At 44.6% G+C, this 23,875-nt stretch overlaps 1 protein-coding gene across 1 annotated transcript in view; it reads left to right on the top strand.

Annotated features, from left to right (window-relative positions):
- The first annotated feature begins 12,172 nt into the window (after nt 1-12,172).
- The window catches only part of LOC108515463 (zinc finger protein 257-like), a 29,332-nt gene continuing 17,629 nt past the window's right edge, over nt 12,173-23,875 (top strand). Inside the window, exon 1 of the mRNA XM_017852389.1 lies at nt 12,173-12,349. Within this exon, the coding sequence (XP_017707878.1) occupies nt 12,347-12,349 (3 nt within the window). The 5' untranslated portion in view covers nt 12,173-12,346. The remainder of the gene's footprint in view (nt 12,350-23,875) is intronic.

Genomic DNA, 23,875 nt, shown 5'->3' with positions numbered 1-23,875 from the left:
AAGGATCTAACTTGCCAGAATTAGAAATGAGTCACCATCCCAACTGTAGCTGGATGTTCACATATAACAGTCACAATCCAAACTATGGGCTGTGTCAATGTGTGAAATTCAGGACCTCCCCATTGGGCTCTGTCCATCTGTGAGGGTGACAGTTGGTGGTTGTTTAGTGTGCCCTGTAATGACACTTTCTGTACCACTCAAGGGCTTTATATAATACGTAAAAGAATACTAGTCCTTTATGACCTTAATACATAGAGAAGACCCATAATCTCTCCCATTTTCCTAAGTCTAGTTATGGGAGACAGTATCTCCTCTATTGGATGGTTTGAGGTATAAGAGCAATTCATGAACCTGTGAGCTGGACAAAATATATGTCACAATTCTACCTGTGGGTAGGAAGTAAGCAGCAGATTCACATCACGTAGGTTTTTGGCAAAGATATGTCACAATCTTTCCTGAGGTCAGAAACCAGGCAGAAGTCGTATCACCCAGGTGCTCAGTCACAGATATATTACAATCCCCTCTGAAAGCAGAGCACAGGCAGCAGAGTCATTTCACCTGGGTGCTGAGCCCAGTGATATGTCAGAATGCTCTCTGTGGGCACAGCCTTGGCAGGAGAGACACATCATCTGGTGACTGGGTCCAGCAATATATTACAATATTTTCTGCAGGCAGGATGCAGGCAAAAGAGGAGAGTCACATCTCTTAGGTGATAGAGGAAGAGACATTTTACAAGGCTCCTCATGGGCAGGGCCCATGCCGGAGCCTCACATCCTAAAGGAATGATGCCCAGCTATTTGTAACAATACCCAAGATATGCAGGGGCCAAGGAAAACAGAAGAGTAGTGTCACTTAGGTGCTGGGTTTAGTGATGTGTCAAAATCCCCTATTTTGTTAGGTCCCAAGCAGAAGAGAAGAGTCACGTCAAATAGTTGATTGTGGGGAAAAGAAAGAGAGATCAGCCTGTTACTGTGTCTATATAGAAGGAAGTAGACATAAGAGACTCCATTTAGTTCTGTATTTGAGATGCTGTTAATCTGTGACCCTACCCTCAACTTTGTCCTTGCAAGAGACATGTGCGAAGGTGACTTAAGGTTAAAAGGATTTTGGGCGGTGCAGAATGTGCTTTGTTAAACAAGTGCCTAAAGGCTGCTTNTTTTTAGTAGAGACGGGGTTTCACCGTGTTAGCCAGGGTGGTCTCGATCTCCTGACCTCGTGATCCACCCATCTCGGCCTCCCAAAGCGCTGGGATTACAGGCTTGAGCCACTGCGCCCGGCCCTGTGATTCAATTTTTCAACTTTCAGCTGCCTTTGGGTATGAGGTTCAGAGCCTCAAAAGTTGGCTGGGTTCATGTGGGAAAATGACAATCTTTACTGTTGTCAGAGTGTGCACAGGAGTGGCATAATCTCACCTGTGTGCTTGGCCCTTTTAGGACACCCTCTGTACTATCCTAGGGCTTTATATGGTTTGCATGAGAGCCACAATCCAGCCTGAGATTTTCATGCTGGTATAAACCTGTGATTGTATCTGTGTCCCTAAGCCCAGTTATGAGAGTCAACATCTCTCCAATTTTCTGGGTTCAGACAGGAGAGTCCTCACTTTCTTATGAGCTGCATTTAAAAATGTTTTGCCATCCCAAATCTGGATGGATGATCACATATGACAGTCACAATTCCAACTGTGGACTGCATCCATGTGTGAGATTCACAACTGGGGTCTGTCCATCTGTGAGGGTCACAATTTTAACAGGTTCTTGGTTGTCCATACATGCAAGTCAATCTCACCTCTGTGCTGGGCTCTGTGATGGCACACTGTGTACAATCCAAAGGCTTTATTCCATAGGTGAGAGTGTGGTAATCCACTCTGACCTTAATAAAGATAGAAGACCCAGAATCTTATCCATTTTCCTGAGCCTAGCTATGAGAGACAGCATATCAACTATTGTCTGGTTTAAGATATGAGAGTTGTCATCTCACCTGTAACATGGGACATGTAACCTGTGAATAGGTAGTGAGCAGGAGAGTCACATCACCTGGGCGCTTGGCCAGAGATTTGTACAATATTCCCTGATGGAAGGGACCAGGCAGAAGAGGAACATCGCCTGGGTGCTGAGCCCAGTGATATGTCACAATGCTCCCTGTGGGCAAGGTTCAGGCAAAAGAAACACATCATCTGGTCGGTAGGCCCAGCAATATGTTACAACCTTCTCTATAAGCAGAGTGCAGGTAGAAGAAGACAGTCACATCTCTCAGGTAACGGATGCAGAGATATGTCACGAGGCCTTCTGTGAGCAGGGCCCATGCATGTGCCTCCCATCCCCTGTGTGTTAAGCCCAGTGATATGACACAATATCCAAATAGGCAGGGCCCAGGCAAAATAGGAGTGTTGCCTCACATAAGTTCCGGGTCCAGTGAATTGTTACAATCCCCTTTTTTTAGGCAGCGCCCAGGCAGAAGGGAAGAGGCATATGACCTAGGGGATGAATGAAAAAATATTTTATAGTACCCCTGTAGACAGAGCCCATACAGAATAGTCATATTAACGAGGTGATGGACCCAGACATATGTCACAATACATGACATAGGCTTGGCCCAAACATGAGTGTCACATCATCTATGTGCTGGGGCTAGTGATACATCACAATCTCTCCTTGAACAGAGACTAAGCAGTGGAGGAGAGTCATATCACCTATGTGCTGGGTTTAGTAATGTGTCACAATACCCTCTGAGGGGAGAGCCTAGGCAGTATTATCACATCACCTGGGTGCTAGGTCAGGGATATGTCACAACCTTCCCTGAATGTGGGGACCAGGCAGGAGAGTCACATCACCTGGGTGCTCAGACAGTGATATGTTACAATTTCCTTCTAAAAACAGGGCACAGTCAGTATAGTCACATTACCTAGTTTCTGGAAGCAGCAATATGTCACAATGCTCCCCGGTGGGCTAGGCCCAGGCTAGAAAGACACATGACCTGGTTGCTGCACCCAGTTTTATGTCACAATCTTCCCTGAAGGCAGGGTGCATGCAGAGGAGAGAATATCCCCTAGGTGACAGATGCAAGGAAATATCAAAAAGCCCTCTGTAGTCAGGGCCAAAGCAAAAGTCTCTCATCTCCTAGGTTTTGGACCCAGCAATATATCACAATAACAAAATTATGCAAGGCCCAGGTAAAACAGGAGAGTCAAGTCACATCATTAAGTGCTCGGTCCAGTGATAAGTCACTATCCTTCTTTTTGTCAGGACCCAGGCAGAAAAGGTGACTCACATCACCTAGATAACTAACAACATGATATGTGATAATGCCCCTGTGAGCAGGGCCCATGCAGGAAACTCACATGACCTAGACATTGCACCCAGCCATATCACAATAGCAATGTATGTACAGCCCAGGGAGGAGAAGAGAGTTACATAACCTAGGCCCAGTGATACATCACAATTTCTTATTGGGCAGAGCCCAAGCAGTAGAGAAGAGTCATATCACCTAGTTGCTGGGTCTGACAACATAAAACACTACCCCCTGAGAAGATCAGGCAAGAGAGTCATATCACTGAGGTGATGGGCTCAGATATGTTATAATGCCCCCAGGTGAGCAGGGCTAAGGAAGAAGAGGAAAGTCACATAAACTAGGACCAGGGCCAAGCTATATGTCACAATCACTCCACTGGGGAGCACCCAGGCATGAGAAGAGAATCACATCACATGGGAGCTGGGCCCAGCAATATGTCACAATCTCCACTGTGAACAAGTCTGAAAATAGGAAGAGTCACATCAACTAGGTGATGAACTAAGAAATATGTCAAAATGATTTCTGTCGGCAAAGAGCAGGCAGAAAAATTATATCGTGTGTGCTGGGCTTAGTGATAAGTCATTATACCTTCTGTGGTCATGGTCCAAGCAGAAGAAAACAGCCACATTACCTAGGTGCTGGGCCCAGAGTTATGTCACAATATTTTCTATGGAGAAAGCCTAGGCAAGAAAGAAGTGTCACATCAAATAGTTCATGGGCCCAGAGGTATATCGCAATGCCCCTTGTTAATGGGGTCCAGGCAGAAGACACATCAATCTGCTGTTGGGATCAGCAATATGTCACAATGCTTTTTGAGGGAAGGACTAAGGCAAAAGAGGAACGTCACCTTGGTGTTGGGCCCAACAATGTCACAATGTTCCCCTTGAGCAAAACCTAGAAAGAAGAGAAGAGTCACATCAGTTAGGTGCTGGGGCTAGCAATCTCCTTCAATACTCCCTGCAAGCAGGAACCCAGGAGGAAAAGAGAGTCACGTCACCTGTGTGATGAGCACAGAGATATGTCACAATACTTTCTGTAGGCAGGACCCAGGCAAGAGAGTTACATAACATGGGATTTTTCCTGTTAGACCCAAAAATATGTCACAATGGCTCATGTGCACAAGGGACAAGCAGGAGAGTCACACAACCTGGTTATGGTTCCCCTGTATTAGCTGTGGTAATACGTCACAGTGCTCCCTGTGGGGAGCGCCAAGACAGGAGAATAAATTTACATCACCTAGATCCTGGGTTCAGCGATGTATCACAATCCAATCTGTGGGCTGAGCCCAGGCAGGAGGGTCAAAAAACTCAGGTGCTGGACAGAGGCGAATGTCACAATCACAGCTGCAGGAAGGTCCATAAATGAGATTAACTGTCCTACACATGTCGAGGTTCCAGGTATGAGAATTAACACCTCTTTTATGTTGCATCTATGTTCAGGAGTCACAGTCTCAACTGTGAGCCCCGCACACATTTTTGTGAAATGTGTGAAATTGATCTGTGCATGAGACCTTCCATCCATCCTCTAGACTGTGTCTCTTTAGTGACTCACAGTCTCTGAAGTCTCAGGCATGCTGAATCTTGGTCTGAGAGCCTACACTGGATTCAAGGATGAAAGTCAATTTTTCAACTTTGGAAACTTTTATTGGTTTTGAGATTCAGAATCTCAACAGTGGGTTGTGTTCATGTGGAAGGATGACAATCATTACTGTCAGCTGGGTCTGCATGTGAGTGTCACAATCTCACCTGTGTGCTGAGATCTGTTAGGACATAATCTCTCCTACTTGAGGGCTTTATACTGTATGCATAAGAGTTGCTGGCCAGGTGTAGTGGCTCAAGCCTGTAATCCCAGCACTTTGGGAGGCTGAGGCAGGCGGATCACCTGAGTTTGTGAGTTGATAGACCAGCCTGACCAACATGGAGAAACCCCATCTTTACTAAAAATACAAAATTAGCCAGGTGTGGTGGCACATGCCTGTAATCCCAGCTACTCAGGAAGATGAGGCAGGAGAATGACTTGAACCCAGGATGCGGAGGTTGTGGTGATCTGAGATTGCACCATTGCACTCCAGCCTGGGCAACAAGAGCGAAACGCCATCTTAAAAAAAAAAAAGCGTTACAATCTGGTCTGAGAACTTTATGCTAGTATGGACCCATGATCGGGCCTGAGGCTCTAAGCTCAGGTATGAGAGTCAACATGTCTCCAGTTAGCTGAGCCNGAGGCAGAGTCTTGCTCTGTCGACGAGGCCGAAATTCAGTGGTGCGATCTCGGCTCACTGCAAGCTCCGCCTCCCGGGTTCACGCCATTCTCCTGCCTCAGCCTCCCAAGCAGCTGGGACTACAGGCACCCGCCACCACCACGCCCAGCTAGTTTTTTATATTTTTAGTAGAGACGGGGTTTCACTGTGTTAGTCAGGATGGTCTCGATCTTCTGACATCGTGATTTGCCCGCCTCGGCCTCCCAAAGTGCTGGGATTACAGGTGTGAGCCACCACGCCCGGCGATAAGAGATTTCTTACCTGCCTATGAGCTGCAGGAAGCTCATAGCCATTGAGCCATGTGTGAATATCTAGTTATTTCAACTCTGGCTGGATATTCACATATGACAATCACAATTTCAACTGCAGACCGTATCCATTTATGAGATTAAGAACCTCAGTAGTAGGCCGGGTGCGGTGGCTCACGCCTGTAATCCCAGCTCTCAGGGAGGCAGAGGCGGGAGGATAGCTTGAGCCCAGGAGTTCGAGACCTGCCTGGGTAATACAGCGAGACCCCATTCTCCACAAAAGGAAAAAAAAAAAAAGAAAAAAAAAAAAAAAAAAAAAGAACCTCAGCAGTGAGCTCTGTGTACGTGTGCGTGTATCGGGGGGTTCCAATCCTAAGGGTTGCTGTGTTGTGCATATGAGAAACACAACCTCACATGTGTGCCAGGCTGTCTGATGACACTCTCTGTAACATCCAAGAGCTTTACACAATATGCAAGTGAATGTCAATTCTGTATGGTCTTTATAAAAATAAGACCCAGAAACTTGTCTGTTAGCCAAAGCCTTGCAAAGAGACACAGAATCTCTGCTATTGTCTGGTTAAATGTATTGTATCTGTGAGCTAAACCAAGGTAAATGTGACAATACCACCGGGGGATAGAGTCACATCACCTGTTTTCTTGGGCCAGGGATGTGTCACAATCTTCCCTAAGGCCAGAGACCAGGCAGTGGAGTCGCACCAACTGGGTGCTGGACCCAGTAACATATCACAATGCTTTCTGTGGGTTGAGCCCAGGCAGGAGAGACACATCACCTAGTTGCTAGGCCCAGTACTATGTCACAATCTTCTCTATGGGAAGGATGCAGGAAGGAGAACCACATAGTCTAGGTGATGGATGAAGAGATATTTCACAAGGACTCATGTGAGCAGGGCCCAGGCAGTACTCTCCCATTCCTTAACTGTTGAGCCCAGCAGTATCTCACAATATTCAAAATATGTGGGGCCCAGGTAAAAGAAAAATATGACATTACCTAGCTGTTGGCCCAGCAATACATCACAAATTTCTCCTTGGGCAGAACCTAAGCAGTAGAGGAGAGTCACATTGAAGGGGGCCAGCCCCTCCACACCTGTGGGTATTTCTCATCAGGTGGGACGAGAGACTGAGAAAAGAAATAAGACACAGAGACAAAGTATAGAGAAAGAACAGTGGGCCCAGGGGAACAGCGCTTAGCATGCAGAGGACCTGGGCTGGCACTGGTCTCTGAGTCCCCTCAGTATTTATTGATCATTATCTCTACCATCTCAGTGAGGGGGATGTGGCAGGACTATAGGGTAATGGTGGGGAGAGGGTCAGCAGGAAAACATGTGAACAAAGGTCTCTGTGTCATAAGTAAGTTTAAGAAAGTGTACTTAGCCCTGATGTAGGCGTAGGCCAGATTTATGTTTGACTTTACGCAAACATCTCAGTGTAGTAAAGAGCAGTATTGCCACCAGCATGTCTCACCTCCAGCCATAAGGCAGTTTTCTCCTATCTCAGTAAATAGAACATACGATCAGGTTTTACACCGAGACAGTCCATTCCCAGGGATGAGCAGGAGACAGATGCCTTTTTCTTATCTCAACTGCAAAGAGGCCTTCCTCTTTTACTAATACTCCTCAACACAGACCCTTTATGGGTGTCGGGCTTGGGGAATGGTCAGGTCTTTCCCTTCCCATGAGGCAATATCAGGCTGTCTCAGTGGGGAGAAACCTTGGACAATACCCAGGCTATCTTGGGCAGAGGTCCCTGCAGCCTTCTGCAGTGTATTGTGTCCCTGGGTACTTGAGAGTGGAGAATGGCGATGACTTTTACCAAGTCTACTGCCTTCAAACACATTTTTAAAAAAGCACATTCTACACACCCCTATATCCATTAAAACTTGAGTCAACACAGCACGTTTCTGCAAGCACGGGGTTGGGGCTAGGGTTACAAATTAACAGCAATTCAAGGCAGAAGAGTCTATCTTAGTACAGAACAAAATGGAGTTTTTTATATCTTCTTCTTTCTACATAGACACAGTAACAGTTGGATCTCTCTTTCTTTCCCCTACATCACATCCCCTAGTCTCTGGGTCCAGCAATATGTCACAGGGCATGGTCCAGGCAAAAAAATAACATTACTTAGGTGAAGAGATGTCACAATGTCCTCTGTGGGTAGGGCTAAGAGAGAAGAAAAATGTCACATAACCTAGGTGGTGGTGCCAGCGATATGTCACAATCATCCCGAAAGTTCTGGACCAAGCGATATGTCACAATATTCTCTGTGTACAGTTTACATGAAGATAAAGAGAGTCACATAATCTAGGTGATGGGCTTAGAAATATGTCAAAATGACCCCTGTAGGCAGGGACCACACAGAATAATCACCTCACCTGTGTGCTAGATATAACGATAAGGCATCTTGGTTCTGTGGGCTTGACCATGTGCTAAGAAGAGAGTCACATAACTTAGGTTTTGGTCCCAAAGATATGTCACAATTTTTTCTACAAAGCCCAGGTAAGAGAGGAGAGTCACATGAAATAGTTGATGAAGTCAGAAATATGTACCAACGCCCTCTGAGAGCAGGGTCCCGGCAGGAGACTTACACCACCTTGATGCTGGCCCAGCAATATGTCACAATGTCTTCTGAAAGTAAGACAAAGGCAACAGGTTAGTGTCACCTCGGTGTTGGGCAAAGTAAAATGTCAATATCTCCCCTTCAGGCAGAACTTAGAAAGATGAGAAGAGTCACATCAGCTAGGTGCTGGACCCAGCAATAGGTAACAATCTTCCCCTTTGAGCAGAGAGCACACAGGAAGAGAGTCACATCACCTGGGTGATAGGTGCAGCGATACATCACTATGTCCCAAGTAGGCAGGGCTGAGGCTGAAGAGTTAACATCACATGGGTGTTAAATTCAGCAGTATGTCACAGTGGCCCATGTGGGCAGAGAACAGGAGAATGACATAAGCTAGGTTTGTGGCCCAGGAATATATCACAGTGTCCCCTGTGGGCAGTACCAGAAAAGGAGAGACATCACTTGGATGCAAGACCCAGTGATATGTCACAATGACCCCTGTAGGCAGCACCAAGGCAGGAGTATGGAGTCACATCTCCTATGTGCTGTGTTCAGCAATATGTCACTATTGTAACTACGGACTGGGACCAGGCCGGAGAGTCAAATTATTCATGTACTGAGCAGAGGCATATGTCACAATCACACCTGCAGGATGATTTAAAAATTAGATTAACAATTTCACACATGCCCCAGTTCTAAATCTGAGAGTCAACACCTCCTGTATGTTGGGCCTAAGTACAAGAGTCACAATCTCAATGGTGCTACTTGATTTGTTTGTGAGAGCCTCAATTTCTCATGCAGACTGAATGCTTACTGGAGCCACAGACTCACATATGTGTTGAATAGGGGTCTGAAAGTCACCAACTCACCTTTGAACCAAATCCACACATGAGTAAATTTTCCAACTTTTGACTGTTTTCATGAGGAAAACTTGGGACCTCAACAGTGGGCTGTGTTCACATGGAAAGGTGACAATTTTTGCTGTTGGCTGGGTGTGCATGTGAGCCTCACAATCTTACCTGTGTGCTGGGCTCTGCTAAGACTCTCTCAGTACCAGTCGAGAGCTTTCTACAGTATTAATGAGAGTTGCAAACCACTCTGTGATGTTCATAATGGTATGGACCCATGATTGTACCTGTGGTTCTAAGCCCAGATATGAGAGTCAACATCTCTATAATTGGCTGATTCCAGATAAAAGAGTCCTCACCTGCTGTGGAGCTAGGTTATAAATGAGTCACCATCTCAAGTGCAGCCAGATGTTCAACTATGACAATTACAATTTCAACTGTAGACTGCATCCACATGTGAGATTCAAGACCTTACCAGTAGGCTCTGTCCATGTGCCAGGTGACAATCCTAATAGATGATGCAGTGTGCATACAAGAAATGCAATGTCACCTGTGTGCTGGGCCCTGTGATGACACTCTCTGTACCACCTGAAGGGTTTATATGATATACAAGAGAGTGGTAATCCATTATGACCTTCATACAAGAAGGAGACCCAGAATCTTATGTATTTCCCTACGCCTAGTTTTGAAAGACAGTATGTCCCCTATTTGTTGATTTGAGATATGAGAGTTATCATCTCACCTATGAGCTGAACAAAAATATACTTTACAATCCCACCTGTGCATAGAGTGTGTGAGCAAGAAAGTCACATCATTTTGGTGCCAGGCCAGAGATATGTCACAATCTTTTCTCATGGCAGAAACTAGGAATAAGAGTCACGTCACCCAGGTGCTTGGCCAGGGATATGTTACATTCCTGTTCTGAAAGGTGGGCACAGGCAGCAGAGTCACAGCACATGGGTGATGTGCCCAGTGATATGTCACAGCACTCACTCCCTGTGAACAGGACCCTGGAAAAGAAAACACATCACCCTGTTGCTGGGCCAAATGTTATGTCACAATCTTTCCAGTGGGAAGGATGCAAGCAACAGAGGAGAGTCACATCTCCTAGGTGATGAATGCAGAGATATGTCATGAGGCTCTTGAGAATGGTAGGGCTAACACCTTGTTTACAGGGCACAGACAGGTGCCTCCCATCTTCTAGGTGTTTGGTCTAGTCATAAGTCACAGTACTCAAAATACGTGGGACCTATGCAAAATACAAGAGTCACATTACCTAGGTGCTAGGTCCAGGGATATGTCAGCATCCCACATTGTGGCAGGGGCCTGGCAGAGAAGAAGGACACATCACCTAAGCCATAAATGTAAAAATATATCATAGCCAGGCACAGTGGCTTATGCCCGTAATTCCAGCACTTTGGGAGGCTAAGGTGGGCAGATCACTTGAGGCCAGCAGTTTAAGACCAGCCTGGCTTACATGGCAAAACTCCATCTCTACTAAAAATACAAACAAATTCAGCTGAGCATGGTGGTACACGCCTGTAATCCCAGCTATTCTGGAGGCTGAGGCACGAGAATCACTTGAATCCAGGAAGCCTAATGATTAAGTTCTAGACCAAATAGCAAAATGTGTTTGCCTTTAATCTATCTTCTCTATATTTAAACATTGCAAGTTAAGAGTATGTACAGATATGAAGACTTAAGAGTTTTCTTCTCCTCTGGTCCTATCATCCTTTGTTCCCTTTCTGATCTCTAGAAGGAAGGTGGGCTAAAGGTAGCCAGCAGTTATCTACCTGTGGTTATTTTATTCCTGCTGCCCTCTGCTCTTTCTACGGCCACTATCTTTTCCATCCTCGAAACTGAAGAGAGATGTTGTTAGGAAGAGGCCTTTCCTTCACACTGGCAGAATAAATTTGTTCAGACCTTTTACCCACCCAACATCAGAGCTGCACTTCATGTGTGGCTCCTGAGTTACTGGAATGTGACTGGGTCTACACTGTGATGTGCTGGAAAGGCAAAAAAACAGACTTAGTAGCCCGTGCGCGGTGGCTCACACCTGTAATCTCAGCACTTTGGGAGGCCGAAGCGGGCGGATCACCTGAGGTGGGGAGTTCCAGACCAGCCTAACCAACATGGAGAAACCCCGTCTTTACTAAAAATACAAAAATTAGCAGGGCAGCGTGGCACATGCCTGTAATCCCAGCTACTCAGGAGGCTGAGGCAGGAGAATCGCTTGAACCCGGGAGGCAGAGGTTGCGGTGAACTGAGATCGTGCCACTGCACTCCAGCCTGGGCAACAAGAGCGAAACTCCGTCTCAAAACAAACAAACAAACAAAAAACCCAGATTTACTTCCAAAGATATAGTTCCAAATATATACATTCTACATTAATAATTCACATTGCTCATATAGTAATATTTTGGATATATTAGGTTACTGAAATTGTTACAATCACTTTGACCTGTTTCTTCTTTCTTTTTAAACTTTGGCTACTAGAAAATTTAAAATTCACCTTTGGCTCACATTCTATTTCAGAAGATTGCCTCGGACGGAGTTTAGTTTCGCTCTTGTTGCCCAGGCTGGAATTCAAAGCCATCTCAGCTCACTGCAACCTCCGCCTCCCAGGTTTAAGGGATTCTCCTGCCTCAGCCTCCCGGGTAGCTGGGACTACAGGCGTGAGCCACCGCTCCCGCCCATATAGTGTATTATGTATAAACGCATATGACCTTACACACAAGGTTAAATGCAAATACCTCCTAGTTGGGCCTAACTCAGCTCAGGCAGGAAGTCCTGCCTGAAAAGCCTGCAGCTTTGAAGCTGTTACTCTTTCTTCATTCAGGCCAGCATGCGATCACATCTCCTGTCACTCAAGGTCTGAAAGGGCGGGGCCTTCAACATTATCCAATCAGGGACGCTGGGCGGAAACCGTCCAATCAGACACGCAGCTGCAGCGGATGGGGCGGCTTTCGGGTTTGGCGGGTACTTTGTCTCTCGCTGCAGACGGAGCTGCAGGTCTTGTCTTCCCTAATCTATGTCCTCTGCTCCTAGAAGCCCAGCCTCTGTGTCCCTGTGACCTGCAAGTATTGGGAGATCCCCAGCTAAGACGCCAGGTCCCCCCTCGAAGCCTAGAAATGGTGAGAATGCTGGGTCGGACATCCGGGGAGAGGGGAAGGGGCTGTTTGGAACCGTGGGAAGTGGCAGTGGCGGGACTCAGGCCTCCTCGCAGTCAGCTACACAATCTGCGCGGAGTTTTCCTTGGCCAGCTCGCCCACAGTCCCCTTCAGCCACAAGATGGCGGCTGCGCTGACAGCCAGCACCCTGGGCGTCCTATCTCCTCCCTGCGCAGTGACTGTACCCTGGTCTGGAGCCCTCTCTTGGCAGCTCTGCACCCGCACCGCGGCCTCTCTCCCAAATCGTTCAGGGACCACGGGAGGGTAGTCAGAGGAGAATCCTGACTTGGGGTGCGGGGTTCATGAATGGGAAGAGCTTTGGTCTGTGGGGTTCTGAGTCCCTCTTTTCTTGTATTAAAAATGAACAGAAGTCACTGCAAAAATATTAAGTAATTTAAAGAGTAATTCAAAAATTGTAGGCCAGGTGCGGGGACTCACGCCTGTAATCCCAGGCCAGTATGGTGAAACCCTGTATCTACTAAAAATACAAAAATTAGTCGGGCGTGGTGTCACGTGCCTGTAATCCCAGCTACTAGGGAGGCTGAGACTGGAGAATCGCTTGAACCAGGAAGTCAGAGGTTGCAGTGAGCCGAGATGGCGCCACTGCACTACAGCCTGGCGACAGAGCGAGACTCCGTCTCAAAAAAAAAAAAAAAAATGTAGAGTACCCAGCTATGGTTTGTCGTTTGTCGTCCATAGCAAGGGCTTGAAGAAAAGACTTTTATAAGGTGCGATAAGGAAAACTAAACTCAATAATTGGCTAAGTACAGTTACATAGTTTCTTAATTTGTACGATCAAGGCGGACATTTCCTTGTTATGTAATCAGAGGTTAATTATAGTTAGCTAAGCATCAATTTTGTTTCCCCCAGTTTAGTAATTTATAAAAACATGCATTTGAGGCCGGGCGCTGTGGCTCACGCCTGTAATCACAACACTTTGGGAGGCCCAGGTGGGCGGATCACCTGAGGTCCGGAGTTCAAGATCAGCCTTACCAACATGGAGAAACCCCGTTTCTACTAAAAATACAAAGTTAGCCGAGCGTGGTGGTGCATGCCTGTAATCCCAGCTACTTGGGAGGCTGAGGCAGAAGAATCGCTTGAACCCAGGAGGCATAGGTTACCGTGGGCCAAGATTGCGCCATTGCACTCCAGCCTGGGCAAGAGTGAAACGCCATCTCAAAAAACAAAACAAAACAAAATCCACACATTTGAGTTAAATTTCTTTAAAGTAGAAATCCAGGGACCATAACCACCTCAGTCTAGTTGCCTGCCATTTGATTATTTTCACACTCCACAGGAGGATAATTTTCTGATTTTTTTTTTTTCTTTTTTTGAGAAGGAGTTTCGCTGTCACCCAGGTTGGAGTACAGGGGCGAGATTTCTGCTCATTGCAACCTCTGCCTCACAGGTTCAAGAGATTCTCCTGTCTCAGCCTCCGAAATAGCTGGGATTACAGGCACCTGCCACCACGCCTGGCTACTGTATTTTTAGTAGAGACAAGGTTTCACGTGGGCTAGGCTGGTCTCGAACTCCAGACCTCAGGTGATCCTCCTGCCTTGGCCTCCCAAAGTGCTGGGATTACAGGAGAGAGCCACCGCTTATGGCGTGGGAGTCCCCGATTTTTAAACAGTATCTCAGGAGCATAGATGGGTTCATTGGATTTGTTACTGACATCTGCAGTAAGGAGAATACTGTGCGACTGAGTCCTGAATCAGGGTCTGTGCTGAATGGGTGGTGTCAGAATGCAAATTTTAGACAATGAGTTGATATTGGAGAATCTTGGTGTTCAGCAAACTCTACAGATTTGGTGCCAGAAGAAAGACAACACAGAGGCCTGCCCTGGAATGAAACTCTGGGAGGCTCTGCTTTTCTGTCACAGTGCCCATTGTTTTGTGATTCTAGGTCTCCTCCCAGAGAGAGAGGATTGAAATCTTAAAGAAGCTATGATAGCAGATTCCCTTTTTTCACAGCTGCCAGCACAGGATTTCTACTCACTCACAAACACACACACTAGACACTGAGGTGTCTACACCACTCCCAGGGCTAGACACCACCCTCAGGAATTTCACCACAGCATTTTTGATCCTAACGTTTCTTGCCAAAAATCCACAAGTGTCTACAAGTCTCCTGGCATATCCCCTCCCCAAACACTGAATCTGCAGCAGCAACCTGTTTTGTTTTCTCCACCCCTCTAGGGTTCTGGACCACCTGTTCATTATCTCATCTGCCTGCATGAATGCAGAAATAAATTAGAGTAGAGTCACACCTGGGCCACTATCGCACAAACCAGTCCTATCGCCTACATTGCACTCTCCCAAACTCATGGATTTTTTTCCTTTTAACTTTTATTTTTTGTTCCTGAGTACACATGCGGGTTTGTTATATAGGTAAAATTGTGTCATAGGGGTTTGGTGTGCAGATTGTATTGTTACTGAGATACTAAACATTGCACCAAATAGGTGTTTTTTCTGACATTTTTTGTCCTCCTGTCATCCACCGTGAACTAGCCCTCAGTGTCTGTTCTCTTTGTGTCTATGTGTTCTTATTGTTTAGCTCGTATAAATGTAACATATATTTATTTATTTATTATTATTTTTTGAGACAGAGTCTTGCTCTGTCACCCAGGCTGGAGTGTGGTGGCACAATCCTGTCTCACTGCAACCTCCACCTTCCTGGTTAAAGTGATTCTCCTGCCTCAGCCTCCCAAGTAGCTGGAATTACAGGTGCCTGCCACTACACCCAGCTAATTTTTGTATTTTTGTAGAGAGGGGGTTTCACCATGTTGGCCAGGCTGGTCTCAAACTCCTGATCTCAGGTGATCCACCCGCCTCGGCCTCCCAAAGTGCTGGCTTTACTGTCTCTGCATTAGTTTTCTAAGAATAATGGTCTCTAGCTTCATCCATGTTGCTACAAAGGACATGATTTTGTTTCTTTTTTTTGTTTGTTTTTTTTTTTTTTTTTTTTTTTGAGACTGAGTCTTGCTCTGTAGCCCAGGCTGGAGTGCAGTGGCATGATCTCAGCTCACTGCAGCCACCGCTTCCCGGGTTCACGCCATTCTCCTGCCTCAGCCTCCCGAGTAGCTGGGACTACAGGTGCCCACCAACTGGGACTACCATATTTTTAGTAGAGATGGGGTTTCACCATGTTAGCCAGGATGGTCTCGATCTTCTGACCTCGTGATCCGCCCACCTCGGCCTCCCAAAGTGCTGGGATTACAGGCCTGAGCCATGGTGCCTGGCCTTTTGATTTTGTTTTGTTTTATGCCCACACAGTATTCCATGATGCTTATGTACCATAATTTGTTTTTATTAAATCTTTTATTTTATTCTTTTTTTTTTTTTTGAGACGGAGTCTCGCTCTGCCGCCCAGGCTGGAGTGCTGTGGCCTGATCTCAGCTCACTGCAAGCTCCGCCTCCCGGGTTCATGCCATTCTCCTGCCTCAGCCTCCCGAGTAGCTGGGACTATAGTCGCCCACTACCTCGCCCGCTAGTTTTTTGTATTTTTTAGTAGAGACGGGGTTTCACCGTGTTAGCCAGGATGTTCTCGATCTCCTGACCTCGTGATTCGCCCGTCTCGGCCTCCCAAAGTGCTGGGATTACAGGCTTGAGCCACCGCGCCCGGCTATTTTATTCTTATTTGAAGAAAGGGTCTTACTCTTTCACCCAGGCTGAAGTGGAGTGGTGTGATCTAGGCTCAATGCCGCCTCAATCTCCTGAGCTCAAGCAATCCTCCTACCTCAGCCCTCCAAGTAGCTGAGACTACAGTCACGTGCCACCACACCCACTAATTTTTTATTTTTCTATTTTTTGTAGACATGAGGTTTGGCCGTGTTGCTCAGGCTGCTCTCAAACTCCTGAGCTCTGGCAGTCTACCTGCTTTGGCGTCCCAACGTGTTGGATTACAGGCATGAGCCACCATACCTGCCCATACCATATTTTCTTTATCCAGTCTATCATTGATAGACATTTAGGTTGATTCCATGTCTTGGCTATTGTGAATAGTACTGCAGTGAACATGCATGTGCATGTGTTTTTATGATGGAATAATTTATATTTCTTTGAGTATATACCCAATTACGAGGTTGCTAGGTCAAATGGTAATTCTGTTTTTACTTATATGAGGCATCACTACCTTGCTTTTTATAATGGTTGAACTAATTCACACTCCCACCAGCAGTGTATAAGCATTCCCTTTACAACCTTGCCAGCATCTGTGATATTTTTCACTTTTTAGTAATAGCCATTCAGAGTTGTGTGAGATGATGCCTCATTGTAGTTTTTCTTTGCGTTTCTCTAATGATTAGTGATGAGCATTTTTCATATGCTTGTTAACCACATGTATGTCTTTTTTTGAAAAGCATCTGTTGATGTCTTTTGCCTAATTCCCGCCCCCCCCCCGCCCCCGCCCAATGGAGTCTTGCTCTGTCACCCAGGCTGGAGTGTGGTGGCGCTATCTCACTGCAATCTCAGCCTTCTGGGTTCAAGCAATTCTGCCTCAGCCTCCTGAGTAGCTGGGATTACAGGTGCCCACCACCATGGCCAGCTAATTTTTTTTTTTTTTTTTTTTTTTTTTGAGACGGAGTCTTGCTGTGTCTCCCAGACTGGAGTGCAGTGGCGCAATCTCAGCTCACTGCAAACTCCACCTCCTGGGTTCACACCATTCTCCTGCCTCAGCCTCCCGAGTAGCTGGGACTACAGGTGCCGGCCACCACGCCTGGCTAATTTTTTGTATTTTTAGTAAAGACAGGGTTTCACCATGTTAGCCAGGATGGTCTTGATCTCCTGACCTCGTGATCTACCAGCCTCGGCCTCCCAACGTGCTGGGATTACAAGTGTGAGCCGCCATGCCCGGCCTAATTTTTGTATTTTTAGTAGAGATGGAGTTTCACCATATTGGCCAGGCTGGTCTCAAACTCATGACCTCAGGCAATCTGCCCGCCTCGGCCTCCCAAAGTGCTGGGATTATAGGCATGAACTACGGTGCCTGGCGTAATCAATCTTGATTTTTATATATAGTGTAAGAGAGGGGTCCAGTTTCAATCTTCTACATAGTACTAGCTAGTTATTCCAGCAAAACTTATTAAATAGGGAATTTTTCTCAAATTCCTCTTGTCAGCTTTGTCAAAGATCAGATGGTTGTAGGTATGCAGAATAATTTTGGGGTGCTTTAATATTTTGTTTTGGTCTCTGAGCCTGTTTTTGTACCAGTACCATGCTGCTTTTGTTACTGTAACCCTGTAGTATAGTTTGAAGTTTGGTAATGTAAGCCCTCCAGCTCTGTTTCTTTTGCTTAGAATTGCCTTGGTTATTTGGGCTCTTTTCTTGTTGTTGTTCCATATGAATTTTAAAACAGATTATTCTGGTTCTGTTAAGAATATTTTTGGGCCAGGCACGGTGGTTCACGCCTGTAATCCCAGCACTTTGGGAAGGTCGAGGTGGGCGGATCACCTGAGGTCGGGAGTTCGAGACCAGCTTAACCACCGTGGAGAAACCTCGTCTCTACTAAAAATACAGAAATAATTAGCCGGGCATGGTGGCCCATGCTTGTAATCCCAGTTACTCAGACTGAAGCAGGAGAATCGCTTGAACCCAGGAGGCAGAGGTTGTGGTGAGCTGAGATCAAGCCATTGCACTCCAACCTGGGCAACAAAAGTGAAACTCCATCTCAAAGAAAAAAAAAAAAGAATATTTTTGGTAGTTTGATAGGAGTAGTATTAGATCTGTAGATTTCTTTGGGCAGTATGCCCATTTTAATGCTATTGATCTTTTCTATCCATGAGCATAAAATGATTTTCCATTTGTCATCTCTGACTTATTTAAGCAATGTTTTGTTTTGTTGTTGTTTTCTTTTGTCATAGAGATCTTGTACCTCTCTGGTTAGCTGTATTCCTAGATAATTATTTTCTGTGGCAGTTGTGAATGAGATTTTGTTTTTGATTTGGCTTTTAGCTCAGATATTGTTGATGTACACGGATGCTACTGATTTTTGTACATTTATTTTGTATCCTGAAACTTTTTTGCAGTTGTTTGTCAGTTTAAAGAGCTTTTCTGCCATGACTATAGTCTTTTCTAGGTATAGAATCTTGTTGTCTGACAGCAAACTTAGTTTGATGTCCTCTTCCTGTTTGGATTCTCTTTTTTTTTTTTTCCTCACCTGATTGCTCTGGCTGGGACTTCCAATTCTATGTTGAATAGGAGTGGTGACAGAAGACATTCTTATCTTGTGCCATTTTTTAAAGAGAAATGCTTCCAGCTTGTGTCCATTCAGTATGTGGGCTGTGGGTTTGTCATAGATAATTCATTATTTTAAAGTAAAGTACCTTCAATGCCTAATTGGTTGAGGGCTTTTAACATAAGGATGTTAATTTTGTTCAAAGCTTTTATTTTATTTTATTTTATTTTTTTTGCCTCTATTGAGATATATGTAAGAGCTGGCCTCTGCCTGAGATTCACAAGACAGGGCCAGGTTTTAGATTAAGAAGGTAATGAAAACCAACAGGAGGAATTTTTCTGCATTGTGACATCTTAAAAAGAACCCCTTTGAGAATGTGGCCCTTTGAGCTTTTCAGGTCTTGTCCAGTCACCTGGTACAGTTACATGAGAGGATCCCAGTGTAAATAGATAGCAGAATCTTTAGTAAAGATAAGCATCTTAGGAGTGAGAGATCAAGACTACAAAGTATCACAGCCATGAACACAACTATACCTACTTATAAAATGTGATTACTGGAGTAGAACATTTTTATTCTTTCTCTTACCCAAAAGCTAGCAAATCAGGACAGGTGATCCTGGTTCTGGAGCTTTACCAGGGCCCTTCCATTTTCTATTTAGAATCAGCCTAAATCTCTTCTGTTTTTGTCAAAGATCAGCTTTGGCTTTGGCTTAGGCTTACATTTGGGGCCATCAGCGCAGGTCACGGGAAATCCTCCTGGAATCACCTGGGCATCTTTGAGACATTTGAGGATTTCTGGAGCAGAGTTGTGTCACACTGACAAGAGTGGTTAATTCTGCTTCTGTCTCAGTGTAAGAGAAATGGGTCATCCTGTGTTTGTTCCTTCCCTCATACAAGAGATATCTTTGGTTGGTACCCAGATGACGGTTTCTTCAGATTCCTGGTACTTGGGAGGAAAAGATCATGTTCTGGAGATTCAAACTAAATGCTTCCGTCTCATGTGGTCATTAGAATAATAGATGAAGCAGTCGTGGTCCCTACTGTTGTGGGATAATTTAGGAATCAGACAGAGAGGTTGAGGAGGATTTATTATTTAGGTGCACCGGCCCAGTCGGATTAACATCCAAAAGGACTGAGCCCTGAACAAAGAGTTCAGTTACCTTTTAAGCATTTTGTAGGGTGGGGGGAGATCTGTGCAGGGGGAAGCATATTATAGAAGTGAGAAACAAAGACAGTTATTCAATTAATTGAAACATACCTTACATAATTTCTTACTTTTCAAGGAAAAGCATGTTTTATTTATTTATTTATTTATTTATTTATTTATTATTTTTTTGGAGACGGAGTGTCGCTCTGTCGCCCAGGCTGGAGTGTAGTGGCCGGATCTCAGCTCACTGCAAGCTCTGCCTCCCGGGTTCACGCCATTCTCCTGCCTCAGCCTCCCGAGTACCTGGGACTACAGGCGCCTGCTACCTCGCCCGGCTAGTTTTTTTTTGTATTTTTAGTAGAGACGGGGTTTAACCGTGTTAGCCAGGAGGTCTCGATCTCCTGACCTTGTGATCCGCCCGTCTCCGCCTCCCAAAGTGCTGGGATTACAGGCTTGAGCCACCGCGCCCGGCCTGTTGTGACTTCTGATGTCATCACCTGAAGGGATGTTTATGGACAGAATAGTTGTTATTATTTTTATTTCTTTTACTTTGCTAAAAATACATATTTATTTTCTAATAAAATTATTCTAGATATCCTTAAGATATTTGTTTAAATGGATTATTAGTATATATTATAAAATTGACAGGGCAGTAACTAAAAAAGTTTAAAGTTACACAAACTCTGGGATTTGTTTTTCTTAGGTAAGCTTAGGAAACANGTTGTTATTATTTTATTTCTTTTACTTTGCTAAAATACATATTTATTTTCTAATAAAATTATTCTAGATATCCTTAAGATATTTGTTTAAATGGATTATTAGTATATATTATAAAATTGACAGGGCAGTAACTAAAAAAGTTTAAAGTTACACAAACTCTGGGATTTGTTTTTCTTAGGTAAGCTTAGGAAACAGAAATGGAAGTACCCCAGTGTCATAGAGAACAGAATTCTACATAGGCTTCACTCCCTGCTCCAGTTGTGTTTAGATTCACCGTACTTGGGGCTTTATTTAGGCCTGTCCCCACCGTGGAGTCTTGCCTCAAAGAACTGATTTAATAACAGAGTTTTGATTGGTGAATCCTGCTGCCTTTCTAGAGGTGGTGCTCACAATTTCCTGAAATCCAAAAGCAGACAAATGGGAATAATAAGGTATGTATTTTACGGTCTTACTTTTTAAATTTTTTATTAAAACCAGTGCTTGCAGAGACATTCCATTTAGCAACTTGTTTTCTATTCTTACAAATCAGTAGTTGCTCCACAAGTCACAAAAAATTAAATATAAACACAATAAAAATTCTTCTAATCTACGTTAAGCTTATTCTTTATCCCTCTCATCTATTTAGCTTTTCTTCTGTACATTTTATTTTATTTTATTTTATTTTATTTTATTTATTTATTTTTTTGAGACGGAGTCTCCCTCTGTCACCCAGGCTGGAGTGCTGTGGCCTGATCTCAGCTCACTGCAAGCTCCGCCTCCTGGGTTCACGCCATTCTCCTGCCTCAGCCTCCCGGGTGGCTGGGACTACAGGCGCCGCCACCTCGCCCGGCTAGTTTTTTTTTTTTTTGTAGTTTTAGTAGAGAGGGGTTTCACCGTGTTAGCCAGGATGGTCTCGATCTCCTGACCTCGTGATCCGCCCGTCTCGGCCTCCCAAAGTGCTGGGATTACAGGCTTGAGCCACCGCGCCCGGCATTCTATACATTTTAAAAAATAATGACAGAGAAACAAAAATACTAAAATGCTGTGCCCTTTATCTAAATACTGGAAATTATTAAGCACTTAGTACCAACTCCCAGGGTGTTATGAGGATTGTCACATAATGTGTATTCCCAGCACAGTGCTCTGTAACATCCTCTTGAGCACATAAAGTGCAATGTTTAATGAACTTCCATCAGTACACTGGTACATGTTGTTATTTAAACTCAGACTTATTCAGACATGACTGCTTTCTATTTCCTCTGTATACTCTACAGAGCCAGCAAAGAAAATGATACTTTAGGATGGAGAGTGGTTGTCTTCATTTGCCCTAGAAGTATTTATGTTGTGACAAGAGTGCTGAGTGTAAGGGACTCTGTGCTGTGCCTGCTTTCTCTAACTAATGTTGATCATGAGCCCAGGGAGAGCAACATCAACATTGTCAGGGGACTGGTTTAAAACATTCATTTTGGACCCTTTTCAAACCTACAGAATCACATTACAAAGAGTGGGGCCAAAATTACCAAGTGATTTATACACTCCTTAAAGCTTGAGAGCCAATGCTTAGCTAAGTGGTTATAAGCCCAGACCTCTAATTAGGATTACATGGCCAATTTGCAGAAAATCCTTACTTGGCGCTTTTCCCACAGGTTTTGTTTATTGTTTTAGGTGGAATCATACTTGTTGTTTTATTTTTTTATTTTTTTTATTTTTTTATTTTTTTGAGACGGAGTCTGGCTCCGTCGCCCAGNCTACAGAGCCAGCAAAGAAAATGATACTTTAGGATGGAGAGTGGTTGTCTTCATTTGCCCTAGAAGTATTTATGTTGTGACAAGAGTGCTGAGTGTAAGGGACTCTGTGCTGTGCCTGCTTTCTCTAACTAATGTTGATCATGAGCCCAGGGAGAGCAACATCAACATTGTCAGGGGACTGGTTTAAAACATTCATTTTGGACCCTTTTCAAACCTACAGAATCACATTACAAAGAGTGGGGCCAAAATTACCAAGTGATTTATACACTCCTTAAAGCTTGAGAGCCAATGCTTAGCTAAGTGGTTATAAGCCCAGACCTCTAATTAGGATTACATGGCCAATTTGCAGAAAATCCTTACTTGGCGCTTTTCCCACAGGTTTTGTTTATTGTTTTAGGTGGAATCATACTTGTTGTTTTATTTTTTTATTTTTTTTATTTTTTTATTTTTTTGAGACGGAGTCTGGCTCCGTCGCCCAGGCTGGAGTGCGATGGCCGGATCTCAGCTTACTGCAAGCTCCGCCTCCCAGGTTCAGGCCATTCTCCTGCCTCCGCCTCCCAAGTAGCTGGGACTACAGGCGCCCGCCTGGTCGCCGGGCTAGTTTTTTGTATTCTTTAGTAGAGACGGGGTTTCACCGTATTAGCCAGGATGGTCTCGATCTCCTGACCTTGTGATCCGCCCGTCTCGGCCTCCCAAAGTGCTGGGATTACAGGCTTGAGCCACCGCGCCCGGCCTTGTTGTTTTAATTAAGTACCTCATCTAATTCCATGGTGAGGCCAGAATCAACAATGAAGGGTTCAAGACATTCAAGAGAATTAAGGTAGAAACCTTTGCACTTAACGGTGGTTACAGGGCCTGTTTTGTTTGGGTTTGAGAGAGACAAGGCACTGTGGCCCATATTACCATTACTATAGCAGAAATTGCTGCTGTCTGTGGCACCCTAGGACAGAAAAGAAGAAACTTATACTTTGATCTTCATGGAGCAGCTCATTAATCCTGAATCTCTTCTGGTATAAGGGATAGAAATGGATGGAATTTTTCTGCAGGTCTTGGTCCTTCTGCCTGTGGGTGTGGTGGAAGGAGGTACATGGGTGGTGCTGACACCTTTAAAGGCATATTCTCAAGATGCAGGTGTAATTGGTGCAGAAAATGTCATCTGAGCAGGAATTCCAGAGAAGGAGGAAAAAAAAATTTTTTTTTTTAAGCTAAACGTGTCTCATCAAGAGCTGTGTCCACTGTGCCTTCTGAAATGCCATGCATTTTACATGCAAACCTTTACTTCTCTACTTGTGTTTTCCCTGCTAATGAGTTTAACTACTTAAAAAATTCTTATAATAGTCAAGGGTCTCTGAAAAATGTTTTTTTCCATATACTAGAGCCTTCTACATCATGGCTTCTTATATGCCATGCAGAATTCTCTTTATGCATTTGTAATCTGCTGTATTAAAAATGTTCCCTTTGTGGCTGGGAAGGTGTGAATACTCAAGATTCCTATTGGAAGAAGAATGGGGTTCTTAGTAAAAATGGAAAACTTGTAATGTTGAGGTTCCATCTGTGTTCTTCATTAACTGTATGCAGAACAGGATTAAGAAAATGTTTATTTAAAGAGCGTGGCATTTATTACCCAGAAAGTCCTGAAAAAAAAATTGGAAAATACCTGCTCTCTAGAGTGCTAAAGAAAGACTACTTAAGCCGGGCGCGGTGGCTCACGCCTGTAATCCCAGCA

The sequence above is a fragment of the Rhinopithecus bieti genome, unplaced genomic scaffold (assembly GCF_001698545.2).
Source record: "Rhinopithecus bieti isolate Rb0 unplaced genomic scaffold, ASM169854v2 scaffold_35314, whole genome shotgun sequence".
Classification (NCBI taxonomy): Eukaryota; Metazoa; Chordata; class Mammalia; order Primates; family Cercopithecidae; genus Rhinopithecus; species Rhinopithecus bieti.
This window is presented reverse-complemented; position numbering and strand designations above follow the sequence as displayed.